Consider the following 17,972-nt stretch of genomic DNA (forward strand, 5'->3'; position numbering starts at 1 on the left):
AACAAACCAAAGAATTTCACACTTCTTAGTAAGGAATGTTATCGGCTCATCGGGGCTGGCAAATGTACGCATCCGTCTTAAACGATTTGAGCTCTACAGAGCTTAGTTTTTTCAATAAGCCAGTATTATGCAGTTGAAAGAAGCCTAGGTTCATAGAAATGTTCAGTAGATACACGAAAATAATCTATTGCCTCATTATCTAGAAGCTACAAGAGTTTGGCAAAAGAAAACAGCACAATAAATTTATAAGAGGATAAGTATTTAGCAAGATAATGGCCAAATATCAATGCTGAATACCTCAAGTATCCATCAAATATGTTAGAAAAAAAAATGGACCAAGTATTAATCATGGTTAGAGCATGAGGAGGAGTCACAAAAGACCTAAAATTAAGTGATTCCGATAAATTTTAAGTTGCAATGTTCTTCCCATCTTATCAGTCAAGGAGCCTCTTATCACTCTTCTTACCAGTAAAAGTTCCGATGCTTTATATGTGAAATCAAGAATGAGGTATCATTTAAAAGGAATAAGCTTGTCATACAGCATACTACGAATGCTATAAGTACCCATGATAGAAAGAACTATGCAATATTCACCATTCCCTCTTTTCCACATCCGGAGTTAAAATAACACAATTATCCACTCTTAAATTGTCGACTCCAAACATCAATAACAGACGTATTTTACTTATTGTCAATGAGGTACGGACCTTTATGAACCATACAGATACACACTTTAGTACTTACATTTACGGTCTCGGATACACAAATTTGATTCGTGTATCTAAAATACAAAGTAGTGTACCTATCGTCAAATTGTACTTAAATTCCCAAAACAAAATCGCCTAAAGCAAAGAACAAAAAAAAAAAAAAAGCTCAATTCAATTTAACCAAGAAGTTCAGGACACGATATAACACTAGAATTGACAACCATAAGGGACGACGATGACTAATCATCATCTAAATTGATGAATATAAAAGCTTTATCATCAACGAAAAACAAATACAAATTAAATTGATGATTATAACCCTAATTTCGACTAATTCGACTAATTTAATTGATGAATGGTAAAATTAAAAAGACATAAAAATATAAACCCTAATTTCACTAAAATAAAAATCAATTTCAAGTCTTTACCTCGTCTAATCCACATATTTCATTGATGAAGAAAGCATGACGAAATTGAATTCACAATGTCCGGAATATGATCAAGAGAGAAAGGAATGATTCATAGCTACGCGACCTCGAGAGATTAAGGTTTGAAGTTTGAACAGAGGAAAAAAAATGTACATTGAAGTTTGAAGAGAGAGAACAAAATATGGAATGAATAATGTAAAATGACGGGGTTGGAGGGTTTGGGTTTGTTGTGGGTAATTACCTGATCTAACGGCTGTAGTTGGTTCTCACGGTTCCCATTATATATATATAGCAAAGTTCTCCTAAGTCCCTTACATCTATTGAGTCCCTTAGTCCTATTATGGGCCTTTGGATAAAAGGGATGGAAGGAGGAGATTGCATCTCAATGGAGGGCTAGAAATGAATCTAGCTAATCCCCCTCCCTAATCATTCCTAATCCCCTCCTCATTCTAATCCCCTCTCTTTACCCACTCCCTCATCCATCACTAATCATTCACTCTCACAACTTTCATTTCCTCTCATTCTCTCTCAATAACAAAACCAAAAAAAAAAAAAAAAAACCAAACAAGAATTCCCCTCATCTCACCCCTCACCCCAAACCCGACACCCCAAACCCGACACCCCAAACCCCGACACCACCCAAACATCATTTCGACATCTCCCCCGACACCGCCTCCCGCCGCCTCCACCAGCGCACCATTCACAACCACCATTCAAGACCACAGCCACCGCACCCTACTCGCCTATCTCATTCTCCCTCACCACGACCACCACTGACCACCTTCTCCCTCTTATCATTCCGTTTTTGTTTTGTTTGGTTTTTGTTTTGTTTTTTTAGTTCACATCTGTTTATTTCATTTTTTTTTTTTTTTTTTTTTTGAGTTTAGATCTCGGTGTTGAGTTTGATTTCCGTTTTTGTTTCATGACTTTTATTTGATATTTTCATTTTGATTTCCGTTTTTCAAGATTTATTTTTCCAGATTTTTGGGTTTTTTCCAGTTTTATTTATTTCGGTTTTTTTTTTTTTTTTTATTTCGGTTTTTTATTATTTTAGATCTAGTATTGTTGGTGTTTATTTTGGTTTTTTATTTTTGTAATTACATATTAATGTTGTGGGTGTTGTATACTCGTATTTTTTTGCTAGGATATACGGACTATATTTTTTCAGATATGGTATTTAAAATCTCGTTTTATTATTATATTGTCTTTTTTTAGTTTTATTATATTGCCATATTAATAGCCGTCTTCTTATATATATTTGTCAATTTTCGTATTTAAAATTTTGTCTTGGTATTGTGTGATTTAGGATCGATTAAAATTACACTTTTTTTCTGTTAAAATTACACTTTTTTTCGTTAAAATTACACTTTTTACTGTTAAAATTACACTTTTTTCTGTTAAAATTACACTTTTTTTCGTTAAAATTACACTTTTTCCTGTTAAAATTACACTTTTTTCTGTTACAATTAGACTTTTTTCTATTACAATTACACTTTTTTCTGTTACAATTACACTTTTTTTTTGTTACAATTACACTTTTTCTGTTAAAATTTCACTCAATTCTGTTACAATTACACTTTTTCCTGTTAAAATTACACTTTTTTTGTTACAATTACACTTTTTCTTGTTACAATTACACTTTTTCTTTTACAATTACACTTTTTCTTGTTACAATTACACAATTTCTGTTACAATTACACTTTTTTTTTGTTACAATTACACTTTTTCTGTTAGAATTACACTCAATTCTGTTACAATTACACTTTTTCCTTTAAAATTACACTTTTTCCTGTTAAAATTACACTTTTTCTTGTTAGAATTACATTTTTTTTCCTTTAAAATTACACTTTTTTACTTTAAAATTACTCCTTTTTCGGTTTAAATTACACTTTTTCCTGTTAAAATTACACTTATCTCTATTAATGACTAAAGTTACACTCTTGGACTAAAGTTAGACAGACTAATTTGGACTATTTGGACAATTTGGACAATATGGACTAACTAATTTGGACTATTTGGACTAACTAATGGAGTTATTTACGATAAAATGAATACAATATTTACAACTAAATTTGGACTAAAATTATACAATTTTGGACTGAAAATACATTATTTACGAATAATTTTGAACTAATAATACACTATTTACGACTAAATTTAGAGTAAAATTACACAATTTGAACTAAAGTTACACAATTCATTTAGTTTGAGTCATTGAGATTGTGCTATTTCAATCATTGTCCACTAAAGTGTAACTTAGTAAATTGATAGTGTGTGTATCTTTTATCATTTTATGAGTGTAATTTTAGTCCATAAAAGTATAATTTTAGTCCAAAAAAGTGTAATTTTAGTCTACAAATGTGTAACTTTAATCCACAAATGTATAACTTTAGTCTACAAAAGTGTAATTTTAGTCCACGGAAGTGTAATTTTAGTCCATAAAAGTGTAATTTTAATCCAAATTGTATAACTATAGTCCAAATTTGTGTATCTTTAGTTCAAATTTGTGTAATTTTAGTCCAAATTGTGTAATTTTAGTCCAAATTTCTGTAACTTCAGTCCAAATTGTTCTAACTTTAGTCCAAAAGCGTAACTTTACTCATTGAGAAGGTAACCTTAGTAGAGATAAGTGTAACTTTAATAATAAAGATAAATGTAACTTTAATGAAGACAAGTGTAATTTTAAAGGAAAAAAGTGTAATTTTAACTGAAAAAAGTGTAATTTTAAAGGAAAAATTTTTAATTTTAACAGAAAAAAGTATAATTTTAACGGAAAAGTGTAATTTTAACCGGAAAAAAAGTGTAATTTTAACGTTAAAAAGTGTAATTTTAACGTTAAAAAGTGTAATTTTAACGTTAAAAAATATAATTTTAACAGGAAAAAAACTGTGATTTTAACCGAAAAAAGTGTAATTTTAACGGAAAAAAAGTGTAATTTTAACGGACAAAAGTGTAATTTTAACCGAAAAAGTGTAATTTTAACCGAACAAGTAAGTTTAATAGATCCTAAATCACACAATACCACGACAAAATTTTAAATACGAAATTTGGCAAATTTATATAACAAGACGGATATTAACAAATTGATATCAACAAGAAAAAAGTTAAAAATGAGATTTCATAACTAATAGATTTAGTACTAAAATCAAACTATAATTTGTAAGAATGTCAATAACAAAAAAAAAAAAAAAAAAAAAAAAAAAAAAAAAAAAAAAAAGACCAAAACAGGAAAATTGAAAAAAAAACGGAAATGAACAAAAAAAACGGAGATGGGTAAAAAAAAAACAAAACATTAACTACAAAACGGAAATGAAAAAAAAAAGACCAAAACATGAAAATTGAAAAAAACAAAAACAAAACGGAAATGAACAATAAAAACGGGTCAATGAAAATTGACTTATTTTAGTAGATCTAAGATTAAAATAAAAAAAAACTCACAAATTTAAAACAATATTATATAGCAAGACGATATAAGGAGAAAAAAAACAACAACAAAAAAAAAGAACACCAAAACATCAAGTTTAAGAAAAAAAAAATTTTAAAAAAGACGTCGGGGCGGCGGCGGCGTTGGTGGTGGCGGCGGCGGTGGCGGTTGGCGACTGTGGTGGTTTTCGGTGGGTGGTGGTAGGTGGATGGTGAATGAGGAAAATATGAGTAAATGATTTATTAGGATTTTTTGGGTTTTTTATTTGTTTGGGTTTTTGGGTTTTTTTTTCTTGGTTTTTTTGGAGAGAATGTGGAGAAGTGAGATATAGAGAGAGAATGAGGAGATGTGATAATGAGTTGATGAATGAAAGATGAGGAGGATTAATGTAGTTAATGAGAAAATTAGAGGAAGATGGCAAAATTAGAGCATTAACCTTAATTTTTTTGTTCTCATCTTAGCACTCCATTTCCAAGATCCAATGGCCCATAAAGGGACTTATGGACTCACATGTAAGAGAAGGACTCATTTGATCTTATTATATATATATATATGTATATATATATATATATATATATATATATATATAGAGAGAGAGAGAGAGAGAGAAATGATCATGTAAGTCCTTGTTTTTTGGTTGAGTTCCTAAGTTAGAACAAATTGAAGGGTGGAGATTAAATCATAATAAAAACCCTAGCTTCCTCATTTGTAATCCATTCACTGTCATAACAAACATTCTCCCTTCTCTCTCTTCCTCCATCTTCTCTCTTCCTCCCATCTCACTCCGGCAACCACATCGTCACCACCACTCCGACCCACGACGCCACCAATCCAGCGCCGCCCATCATGATATCGCCTCCCTCATGCGCCGCCTCTTCTCCACCAATCCTCCGCCGCCCACCAAACTGCCGCCACCCTTCTTCTTTTTTTTTTTTTTAGATCTAAGTCATAAGCGTTTAGTGGTGGTGTTGGTTGTTGCGTTTTGGTGGCCGCGGATGTGGGAGATGCGGAAGGTGGTTTGTGGTGGGTCTGCCGCCTCCCTTTCCTCTTTTTTTTTTTTTTTTTTTTTTTTTTTTTATTTCTCCTCAGATCTGAAGCGGTTGGTGTTGTTGTTCCTTGTTGCGTTTTGGTGGCGGTGGATGGGAAGATGTGGCTGGTGGTTCGGGTTGTCTGTCGGAGCCCTTTTTTTTTCCAGATTTAAGATATTAAGTGCTGGAGGCTTTTTTTTTTCTTTTGGGTTTTCAGGCGATGGTGGTTGAGTCGAAAAATGGTGGTGGAGGCGTTTATTATTTTATTGTTGTAGGGGTAAAAATTACACTGACATGGACTACAGTTACACCCTTTAAAAAATAAAGTTACCCTTGAAAGGATTAAAGTTACACATTTGAAGAACTAAAGTTATACTTGAAAGAACAAAAAAATGACTAAAGTTACATTTTTGACGGCTAAAGTTACGCTTTCAACAGCTAAAATTACACTCATAAAAGTGTAAATTTAAAGTTTTACATACATACCACGATATCACTAAAGTTACATTTTCGAGGGCTAAAGTTACACCTCTCATGACTAAAATTACACTCATAAAAGCATAAAAGTATATAAATTCAAAGTTTTAACTACAAACCACCGTATTACTAAAGTTATAACTCCGACGACTAAAATTACACCTTCAGCGACTAAAGTTATATTCGTAAGACACTAAAGTTACATAGACTTTTGTTAAAATTACATAAATTTTAATTTATAAATTCATATTTGTATATATAAGTTGGCTTTAAAAGGTAAAAAACTCTCATAAATCATTAAATGGCTAAAGTTACACTCACAAACCAGTAAAGTTACAGTCAAAAATGATTGGCTAAGAATAGGACTTAGGGACTCAACCAAAATTAGGGACTCATCATAACCCCTCTCTCTCTCTCTCTCTCTCTCTCTCTCTCTCTCTCTCTCTCTCTCTCTCTCTCTCTCTCTCTATATATATATATATATATATATATATATATATATATATATATATAGGTAAGATCCGGTGAGTTCACCTATATTCCAGAGTCCCGTGAGTCTACTTATGTATCACACGCTGTACACAAGAATATCACGAACTATACAAATACGTGTCTGATACACAAGGACAAAACTGTCCATCCTATAGCTGTATTATATTATGGACACTGAGATGGCATATGTTGAGCCAAAGAAATCTGTGGAAGTCGTGCCGCCTACCGAGGGATATGTAAAGGAGCTATTGACATATATGGTGATGGATCATTTGGGGATCAAGCCCATGTTGACTATTTCTAGCATTAATTTAATTAATGAGTTTGAAGTTAAGGATATCAGCTCCCTGGTGGAAAAACATGTTCAAGTTACTCTCAATGAGGTACCAATAACTTATATTTCTATTCAAATGATTCACTGTACTATATGCATTTCATTAATTTGTTGAATATTGACAGGGAGTAGCAATCTTGAAAGCATCACTGGAGACTCGAGATGTACTGACCACTGTCTTCCAAGGGAAGAAGATTTAGCATGCTGCTTTGCTATGGAGTTCTACCTAGCAGCTGTTGTTAGCATTGTCCATCATTAGTTGTTGAGGATGGCATGATTTTGGTTATGTGTTACTAACAGTGGTATTGTTTATTATAAGGTGGTATTATTGTTAGCATTGTCCATCATTGTCCATCCTCCATAGTTTGGCATATTTTAGGTTCAGTGGTGTGATATTGTATTGTATAACCCGTGATATTGTTTAGTACAACCAGTGGTATTGTTTATTGTAAGGTGTGATATTGTTTTGTATAACTCGTGATACTCTTTTACTGGATTCACAGATTGAGATACAATATCAGAGGTTATACTAAACAATATCACAGCTTAGACTTGAAAAAAAAATTATTCATAAAAAAAAAAAAAATTATTCATAAAAAAAATCATGATATTTTTGTGTAGAGCGTGTGATACATAAGTGGACTCACGGGACTCAAAAAGATAGAGTGGGCTCATGTGATCCTAATTATATATATATATATATATATATATATATATATATATATATATATATATATATATATATATATATATATATATATATATATATATATATATATATAGAGTTAGGTTCTTGTGAGTTTTGTTTCTTATGGTGAGTCGTGAGTTTGTGCTTGGAAATCTCAGCCACTAGATTATATTAGAGATGAATGACCAAGATCCAATCTTACCTGTCATATAAAATCACTGTCATTTACGTATTTTCTCCTTTTTCTAGTGCTACTCTTTTTTTTTTTACTTTAATTTTTTTTATCTCCTTTTTTTTACCTCGTGTTATTATGCTTTTTTTTTTATAACTTTGATTTTTTTTTTCTCTTATGTTTTTCTCTAATTTTCTCATTATGTTACCTTTTTTTCTTTTTCTTTTTGTACCAGATTTTTTTTACTTGAATTTTTTTTACTCTTATTTTTTTACCTCTTGTTATTATGCTGTTATTGTGCTTCTTTTTTTTACTTTGATTTTCTTTACGACTTTGATTTTTTTTCTCTTTTTTTTACCACATGTTATTGTGTTGTTATTGTTATTCCGCTGTTATTGTGATGTTATTCTGCTGTTACTTTGATTTTTTGTACTACTTTGATTTTTTTTTTTCTTTTTTTTTTTTTACCACGTGTTATTGTGTTGTTATTCTGCTGTTATTGTGATGTTATTCCGGTGTGATTTTGATTTTTTTACTACTTTGATTTTTTTTACTACTTTGATTTTTTTACCGCATGTTATTGTGATGTTATTCTGGTGTTATTGTGATGTTATTCCGGCGTCACTTTGATTTTTTTACTACTTTGATTTTTTTTACTACTTTGATTTTTTTACTCTTTTTTTACCGCATGTTATTGTGCTGTTATTATGGTGTTATTGTGATGTTATTCCGGCGCCACTTTGATTTTTTTTACGACTTTAATTCTTTTTTCTTTTTTTTTACCACGTGTTATTGTGCTGTTATTTTGCTGTTATTGTTATTCTGGTGTTATTGTGAGGTTATTCCGGTGTCACTTAGATTTGTTTTACTACTTTGATTTTTTATTCTTTTTTACCACTGTTATTGTGCTGTTATTGTGCTGTTATTGTTATTCTGGTGTTATTGTGATGTTATTCCGGTGTCACTTTGATTTTTTTTTTACTACTTTTGATTTTTTTACTTTTTTCTACTACATGTTATTTTGCTGTTATTCTGATGTTATTGTTATTCTGGTGTTATTCCGGTGTCACTTTGATTTTTTTTACTACTTTTGATTTTTGTACTTTTTAACCACATGTTATTGTTTTGTTATTCTGGTGTTATTGTGATGTTATTCCGGTGTCACTTTGATTTTTTTTTACTACTTTGATTTTTTTACTCTTTTTTACCACCTGTTATTATGCTGTTATTGTGCTGTTATTGTGATGTTATTCCGTAGTCACTTTGATTTTTTTTACTACTTTGATTTTTTTTTTACTCTTTTTTTATCCCGTGTTATTGTATTGTTATTGTAGTGTTATGTTTTTTTTTTGGGGGTACAACTTATTGATCTATTACTCTGGTGTTATTGTGTTGTTCAAAGTCATAAACAAATATCCCATCCGCTTTGCACTGCTTGTTGAAGCCGTCGTAAGAATGGTCAATCAAAAGCTTTTGCCTTCGAAAGTGATTAGTCGCGTAAATATGCTAGTTTGTCAAGAAAACATGAGAAAAAAATATAAGCCAAATAGAGAAGCTAAACAACTTCATTTCTTCAAATCAAACCAAGGATGATGTTCAAAGTCATAAACAAATAAATCAAGCACAAATTGAGAATTCAATACAAGTTAGCACTAGCAGAATAGCACCAACTTCAATCCAACCTTCTCAGCAAGTACGCGACTTGGACCTTCTTGGTCAAGGGCATTATCCAGTCGCCATAGAGATCAGCAACCAAGCATGGTGTTATTTTGTAAACCGGTTCAGACTCGGCAATTGCATCTGGGTTGACGGGCACCTGCAGTCCAAATGTTGAAAGTCCTGAATACAAGTCCTGACTCTTGAATAGTCATGTTGCACACTCCCAATACTGATTTAAACGAGTAACAACAGACATTTTCACAATCGAATTAGAGTAGCCTACTAAAAACTGAAAGGACATTGAAGTAATTAACAAAACCTGAGCATTCAGTTCCCAAAGATAATAAGTTCAGAGAGAAAACCAGTCGAGCTTCATCATCGTTAAAATAAATACTACCTCCATTCAAGCCAATTCCATACATTTGATTTTAAAACACCTAACATATAGTATATGATATATTGAACAAAAGGATGAAATTGGCTCAAATGGAGAAAATATTATTTTTCTTTTACTTCCGTCCAACAATGTTTGTCTTTCTAATGAGCTAACATAAACATCATGCATCAATTGATGAGTCTAATTGCAGTGAATGATCTTGACAGTCTTTCATCTCCATGACTATCAGAAGATGAATACATAGTAGGAACGCAGATAAAAAGATACGGACCTTTCATGATTGTACCATCTTTGTCCAGTGCATTATATATATATATATATATATATATATATATATATATATATATATATATATATATATATATATATATATATATATATATATATATATATATATATATATATATATATATATATATATAGGAATGAGATCATGTGAGTATACACTATCTTTTTGAGGATTGAGGATTTCGTTACAATATCGTAGGTTATTTAATACAATATAACAGTTATTCGATAAAATATCACAAAAAAAGCACGTGCATCGATTTTTCGTGATATTTTATTGAAGAACTTGTGATATTGTATTCACTAATCTCAATCCTCAAATATTTCGGAGTTCTCACCGGATCCCGACTATATATATATATATATATATATATATATATATATATATATATATATATATATATATATATATATATATATATATATATATATAGAGGCAAGATCCGGTGAGTCCACCTATATATTTGAGTCCATGAGTCCATAAAACAATATCACGCACTATACAAAACAATATCACGAATTTTTTTTTTCAAATTTTTTTTTTTCGAAATTTTTTTTTTCGATTTTTTTTTTCAAATTTTTTTTTTCGAATTTTCTTTTTTCGATTTTTTTTTTTTTTTTTTTAGCTGTGATATTGTTTAGTATAACGTGTGATATTGTATTACAAAAAAACATCACGATTTTTTTTTTTTCGAAAAAGGTTTTTTTTTTTTTTTTTTTTTTTTTTTTAAGTTGTGATATTGTTTAGTATAACGTGTGATATTGTATTACAAAATAATATCACGATTTTTTTTTTTTCAAATTTTTTTTTTTCGAAAAATTTTTTTTTTTTTTTTTTTTTTTAATGTATGCTGTGATATTGTTTAGTATAACGTGTGATATTGTATTACAAAACAATATCACGATTTTTTTTTCGAATTTTTTTTTTCAAATTTTTTTTTTTTCAGTTGTGATATTGTTTAGTATAACGTGTGAAACTGTAAGCTGTGATATTGTGTAGTATAACGTGTGATATTGTATCATGGACTCACGGACTCAAAAAGATAGGGTGGACTCATGTGATCCTAATTCTATATATATATATATATATATATAGGGTCAGGATCCGGTGAGAACCACTCACATAATGAGAACCGTGAGAACCCTTACTAAATCATCATCAAATCTTGTACCGACAGTTTTGTTGAATCATTTACCCTTACTTTAGTTTATTCAAACATATTTTTAGTATATCTAAACAAAATTTATTGATTTTATTAACAAAATATAAACTTAATGTACAAAAATACAATTAGGCATACTAAAACGGTTATAGATGCACGAAAAAAAATACTAGGTGCATGAAAATTGTTACATGCATGAAAATGATTACTAGGTGCATAAAAACAACAGGTTCTAGGTGCATGAAAATGAGTTCTAGGTGCGTGAAAATTGTCAGATACATGAAAATGAGTACTAGATGCATAGAAATTAATAAAATGCATCTCGTTCCGATTTTTATCACTAGTTTATGTTTTTTAGACTAAGAAATATGTTATCTAGCCATAAAATTCCATGCCGAATCCAAATATGTCATTATTTTTTTAAAAAAAAAAATTCATAAGGTGAAGTTCTCACGGTTCTCATTATGTTGGTGGTTCTCATAGGAGCCCAATTTCTATATATATATATATATATATATATATATATATATATATATATATATATATATATATATATATATATATATATATATAGGCAAGATCCGGTGAGTCCACCTATATTTTTGAGTCCCATGAGTCCACTTATGTATCACACGCTGTACACAAGAATATCACGAATTGAATAACAATATAGTAGTGTTCATAAATAACATTTTGAAATTTAAGCTTACATAATAGGATTGACCGGGCTGTCGTATACCTATCAAAAATAACTAACTAAACTAACTATATAGCTAGGGAAGTCAGGTCGATCTCCTCAGGGAGGCAAAATATCTGTAAGAGTCCGTCTATTTGGTCACAAATGGGAGGTGTTTATAATTTGATTTCTAAACTAAGGCCCTGTTCTTTCTGGCTTATTTTCAGCTCACTTCGATTCCGCCTAACTCTATTCGGGCTCGATTTTCACTTATTCATTCAGTTACTCGATTCAGTTGATTCAGCTCTATTATTCATAAATTTCCAAATTCTCCATTCCATTCATTGACTATTACTCACTTGATTCGGCTCCACTAAATCCAGCCAATTTCAATTTTGCGAATCTTAAACTTAATAGTTATTATTAATATTATATTAATATTATTATTATTATTATTAATATTATTATTATTATTAATATTATTATTATTTTATTATTTATTATTTATTATTTATTATTTATTATTTATTATTTATTATTATTTATTATTTTTATTTATTTATTATTTTTATTTATTTATTTGTTATTATTATTATTATTATTATTATTATTATTATTATTATTATTATTATTATAATTATTATTATTATTATTATTATTATTATCATCATCATTAATTTATTATTAATTAATCATCCTCATTATTGTTATTATTATGAATATTATGGTTATTAAAATCAATAATATTCATATTAATATAATTAATACTATTACTATTATTATTATTATTATTATTATTATTATTATTATTATTATTATTATTATGAATATGAATATTAATTAATAATAATATTATTAATAACATTATTAATTTTAATATTACTATTATTAATACCTAATTATTTTTTCATATACGAACTTTACTCTTTCACACACACTTTTTCATAACGTTCTATTCTGTACTCTTTTCACCTCAAACTGAACCAAGTGAACTCTTAAATCAATATTTTTCCCTAAAACTTAATTTAATTGCTCAAATGACTTAAAACTTACAAGATGAATTCTAATTTTTAAAATAATTAATTAATTTACTTGTTATCAATTATTAATATTATTTTTTGAGTTTTAATTAATCAACCAAATTTTATTTATTTGTTGAAGATGAAATTAGGGTCTGTCGATTTTTATTTATCTAATTAATTAAATTAGGATTGTTGGTGCTTTGTGGTGGTTACCTAATCTGTCAAATTAGGATGATAAACGGCTAGACTTTGAACATCAATCTAGCAAATTGGTGCTCCATTAGTTCACCTAATTAGATTGATGGCGAACCGTGGTTCATGGTGGCTACCTAGTTAATCACTCAAATTATTATTATTATTATTATTATTATTATTTTTTTTTTTTTTTTTTTTTTAGGTGAAATGTGAGTATATATATTATATCAAGGACCAAGATACATTTACAAGGTTAGGGGATCAAACCCTGGTGAGCTCAAAAACCAAAAAAGCAAACGATACAACCAAAAACTAACAAAGACAAACAACTACCAGGCCCTCATTGCAAGCAAACTTAGCCAACCATTAGTGCTATTAGCCATCCAGGACCAGCTTTATCGCACCTCTTCTTCCCGCCTGCTCCTTTATCTCGAGCAGCTAACTTTTCAGTGCCTCACAACAGACTGATGGAGTCTGGTGAAGTTTCTCTGATGCCATATCATATAGAGATACACATTAAATATCATAGCCATTGCCTTCCATTGTAGACTGCCTGTCCTACCATTCATAAGATCAGTAATGGTAGGAAAAACTCTTCCCATCCAGATAGCAAGAGCTGCCCTGATTCTGCAGCCATAATGACACTCATAGAATAAGTGATTGATCGTTTCAGGCTGTTCACCACAGATTAGACAAAGATTGTCTTCACAAAAGCCAATCTGGTATAACTTAGCTTTAGTATTTAGCCCCTCCTGCATAATAAACCATGTAATGACTGAATGCTTGGGAATGTTCCAGCTATTCCAAACCAGAGGATACCAGTCCACCTTAGCTTGGTGAGTGCATAACCATTTGTAACCATTCTTGAGAGTATAACCGTGCTCATCAGCTAACCAGTAATTCTGACCAAATCCATCCTTCAATTTTTCCTTGACCTTGCAAACATTCTTCCAAGTCCAAGGAGCATCTGCAGGTGGAGAGTAAGTTTGCCAGTCTTGCTCTTTCAGTATATACTGATCTTTGATCCATCGTATCCACAATCTGTCAGCTTTGGTATACACCCAGTTCACCAGTTTACCAACAGCTGCCCAATTCCATTCTTCTACTTTCTTAACACCAAGACCACCTGCATCTTTGGGCATAGTAACCTTATCCCAAGCTATTATTATTATTATTATTATTATTATTATTATTATTATTATTATTATTATTATTATTATTATTATTATTATTATTATTATTATTATTATTATTATTACTATTATTATTATTATTATTATTATTATTATTATTTATTATATTTAGTATTAATATTAATGTTAATATTAATATTATTTCAGTTCAATTCACTACGATCACTTAGTTCGGATTTTACTATTCATTCATTGATTGATTCGATTATTTCAGCTCCATTCATTCGATAAAGCTCCATTGATTGATTGATTCAGTTCAATTCACTCCATTCGATTGATTGATTCGATTTGATTAAAGCTCTAAAAAGAAAGAACAGGCCTAAAAGTGCAAAAGGAAGAGAAATAAAGAAAGAGCAATTAAGGCAGAAAAGGGTGATAAACTATCAATAAAGAGGGGACATGTCAGGATTTCGGTTCACTACGGTAGTCCAGTGACTCAAATGTAAACAACTTAGACAAATTACTGCGAGACGGAAATGGAAAGGTCCTTCCGGTCCACTTTCTATCCTAAACTTCCACTAACTTAACTTCCGTCCTCGTCAGGGTAGTCTACTGTTCATAGCAGGTCTATTTAGTCCAATCTTCCGATTCAGGATTAAATTTAACCAGATTAAAGGGTGACTCAGAAGCGTGCACTCAACTAAGTCGGTAAATACAGTTATATTGCTATGGGGACAGAATCTCACAATTAGTTCATCTAACCTGTTTACTACGTCGTCACATTTCTACCGTAGATCCCCTAATCCTAACATGAAACAGATTTAGCTACTCATATCGCTATTAATATCGTCAATACTAACAACAAATAAATAACCAACATTCAACATGATAAAACGATAATAAAAATGCATAAAAGGTAATTAGAGCAGAAACTAAATGAAGCAAAACAAGTAATTGAAAAGAACAAATGAAAGATTAATATTAAAAAGGGAGAAAGAGATTACAATCTCAAGAATCCGGCGTAAAGAACAAGCAAATCCGAACGAAATAATCCCGAAAATAAAGTTACAGTGAAGAAGAAAAGAGAACGCAGTCTTTACTGTGAAAATGAATGATAAAAGATAGATTAAAAAGATAAAAGATAGATTAAAAGATATCCTAATGACCTAGTAACGCGTCCTTAAATAGAAAATATGCTAAGTCCAAAAGCTAAAACAAGTTCACAGGCTAATTAAAGCCCACGCCACTAAAAACCACTCGATCGAGTAGAATAAAACCACTCGATCGAGTAAAACTCCAAGAAATCTACTCGATCGAACATAAATGTTACTCGATCGAGTAACCTCACTTTCCAGCTCTTCTTGATCGAGTATAAAACCACTCGATCGAACAACCTCGGCCACAGAAACCACTCGATCGAGTGATTAAACAGCTCGATCGAGTATTCTTCCTTCAAATTAGCTAAAAATCGTGCCCGACTGCCTCGTAAACCGTGCCTTTGTGCATCCCAATGCAGGAACTCACTCCGGAAAATCCCGTCTCCTCAAAATGCATGCAAAAAGGACGAAAAATGGTACGATTCCACTACTTTCGCATTCATTTCTACAAAACGGACAAAACGAACCAAAGTAGCCAATTCGGGGGCAAAATGCAATATAAATAGTATGAAAGTGCATATAAATACGTGCTAAAATAGGCTAAAAAGACTATACAAAATGCACGTATCAAATCTCCCAAACCGAACCTTTACTCGTCCTTGAGTAAACTAAAATGCAACTAATGGAACGGAAATGAAAACTTAGAGTTAGCTTAACTTGTCTACTTGAACCAATTTAATGCAACAAAATTAATGATTATAGCTAAGCGATCAATACGCAAAACGAGTTATAAGTCGTGTTAAATATAGCCAACCTATCGACCTTGCAAGACCAACAAAATCGGACTCTCACGTGGTCACTCTTCTCTCATGAAGCAAAGGGTGAATGTTATATGTAAAAGAGAGAAAGAGAGATAGTCACTCACCTAACTGCGACCTACATAGCATGCATGCAACAAAGATGAAAGACAATTCAAGTAATAATGCACACACTCCAACCAATAATGTCTGTCACAGCCGAGGGCTTACAAATAATATGGGAATAGTGAGGTTCAGGTGAGAAAAGGCAAAACAAGTTATGGTAATGTGGAGATAAAAGCGTCAAGCTAGTTCATAACAGGACCATATAAAACCATCCGAATCTCAACTGACTGAAAAATAGAGTACAAGTGCCCTTCATTTGGCACACGGCTCACTAATCTCATACACAATCTCCTCAAAAATATGGAATAAGAATGGAGGAGTTAGACGGTCACAAACTTTCCTTTTTTAACACCGTCTAAAAGAATTAACTAAAACAAAACAAATATTTTTTCAACCTCCTTTTTTTTTTCTTTCACGTGAAACACAACCTTTTTTTCATTTTTTTCTCTTTCTTCTTTTTCACGTTTTTCCTTTTTTTTTTCAATTCTTTTTTTTCTTTCTTTCTTTTTCTCCTTCCTCTATTTTCACCAACTCCAATCATATACACACGGGCCAAACAGCAGACGGAAAAATGTACCACAAAAGGACATACTAAACTAGCTTGACTAGGCGGGCTCAGTTTGGGATGTAGCTAATGGGTCAAAAAGGCAAGTTTTGGCTTAAGTGGAGCTAAATGGGTGAAAAATATAAGAAAAAGAGAAAATTTGCAAGAACCTCCCTGCATGTGACACCGACCACAAACCCGAATGTGTACATTTGACAAGAAATCGAATGTCATAAAAGTGCAAAAATGATGAACATGCTATGCAAGGAGTACTACTCTCAATTCCTAATGAACTGGTCATGAATGTCACCAGTTATGGGCTCTAAACCTCAGAAATCGTAAAGTAGGTTACCAATTTATCAGGTCAAGTCTAAACAGTCAGCTATATTTGAACAAAAACTCGTAGACTATGCATATGACAAAGCTAATAACTATCAACAGAAGTGCAAGGCTCAAGTAAAAATGACAAGTTATAGTGCAGTTTAATCACGAAAATCTACCGTTCTGACTCGACTTATACACAAAACTAAACGTGAAAATTTTTGAATTTTGGAATTTTTCAAATTTTTTTGGTTTTTTTGATTTTTTTAATGAATAAATAAACAATACAAGCTGAAATAAATAAACGTGAATGCAAAACAAATGCAAATGCAGACTCAAAAGCATGCAATAACCTCCCCAAACCAAAACGGACAACGCCCTCGTTGTCCTTCAAAGATACACCAAAGCAGAGATATATACAGGGAACGGATTATACAACCAATAAAGAATAAAAAATAATAAAATAAAAAGGAGACAAAAATAAAAGAGTGAGATGGACATACAAAACGCGAACTTCCCAAACCGACGAAAACTGGGATGTGAGTGCACCAGCAGCCTACTCGTCAGCCTCCTCGTCGCTGTCACGCACGTCCTCCACCGTCACTGTGAAGTCCGGGTCCACCTCCCGCTCTCTCCTCCTCCTCTGCTCAGCTCGAGCTCTCTCCGCCGCGTCCTCGTCCTCCTCCTTAGCAGACTCCGGGTACCCCTCAGCTGGGTACCGGTAAAAAGAAGGGTGTGGCCAACCCTCTGGGATCGGACGGTGTCATCGCATGTGATACTCGTATAGAGGTAACAAAGTCAAAG

The 17,972-nt window shown here is 31.3% G+C and overlaps 1 protein-coding gene across 1 annotated transcript; it reads right to left on the reverse strand.

The window, feature by feature from the left end:
- Positions 1–9,422: 9,422 nt before the first annotated feature.
- Positions 9,423–14,292, reverse strand: LOC141639913 (uncharacterized). Its single transcript, XM_074448891.1, has 2 exons — positions 13,609–14,292; positions 9,423–9,566 (listed from the first exon to the last, which is right to left on the reverse strand). Exons 1-2 carry the CDS (start codon positions 14,290–14,292, stop codon positions 9,423–9,425), a joined length of 828 nt encoding a protein of 275 aa, XP_074304992.1.
- Between the last annotated feature and the right edge of the window lie 3,680 nt (positions 14,293–17,972).

The sequence above is a fragment of the Silene latifolia genome, unplaced genomic scaffold, assembly GCF_048544455.1.
Source record: "Silene latifolia isolate original U9 population unplaced genomic scaffold, ASM4854445v1 scaffold_601, whole genome shotgun sequence".
Lineage (NCBI taxonomy): Eukaryota > Viridiplantae > Streptophyta > Magnoliopsida > Caryophyllales > Caryophyllaceae > Silene > Silene latifolia.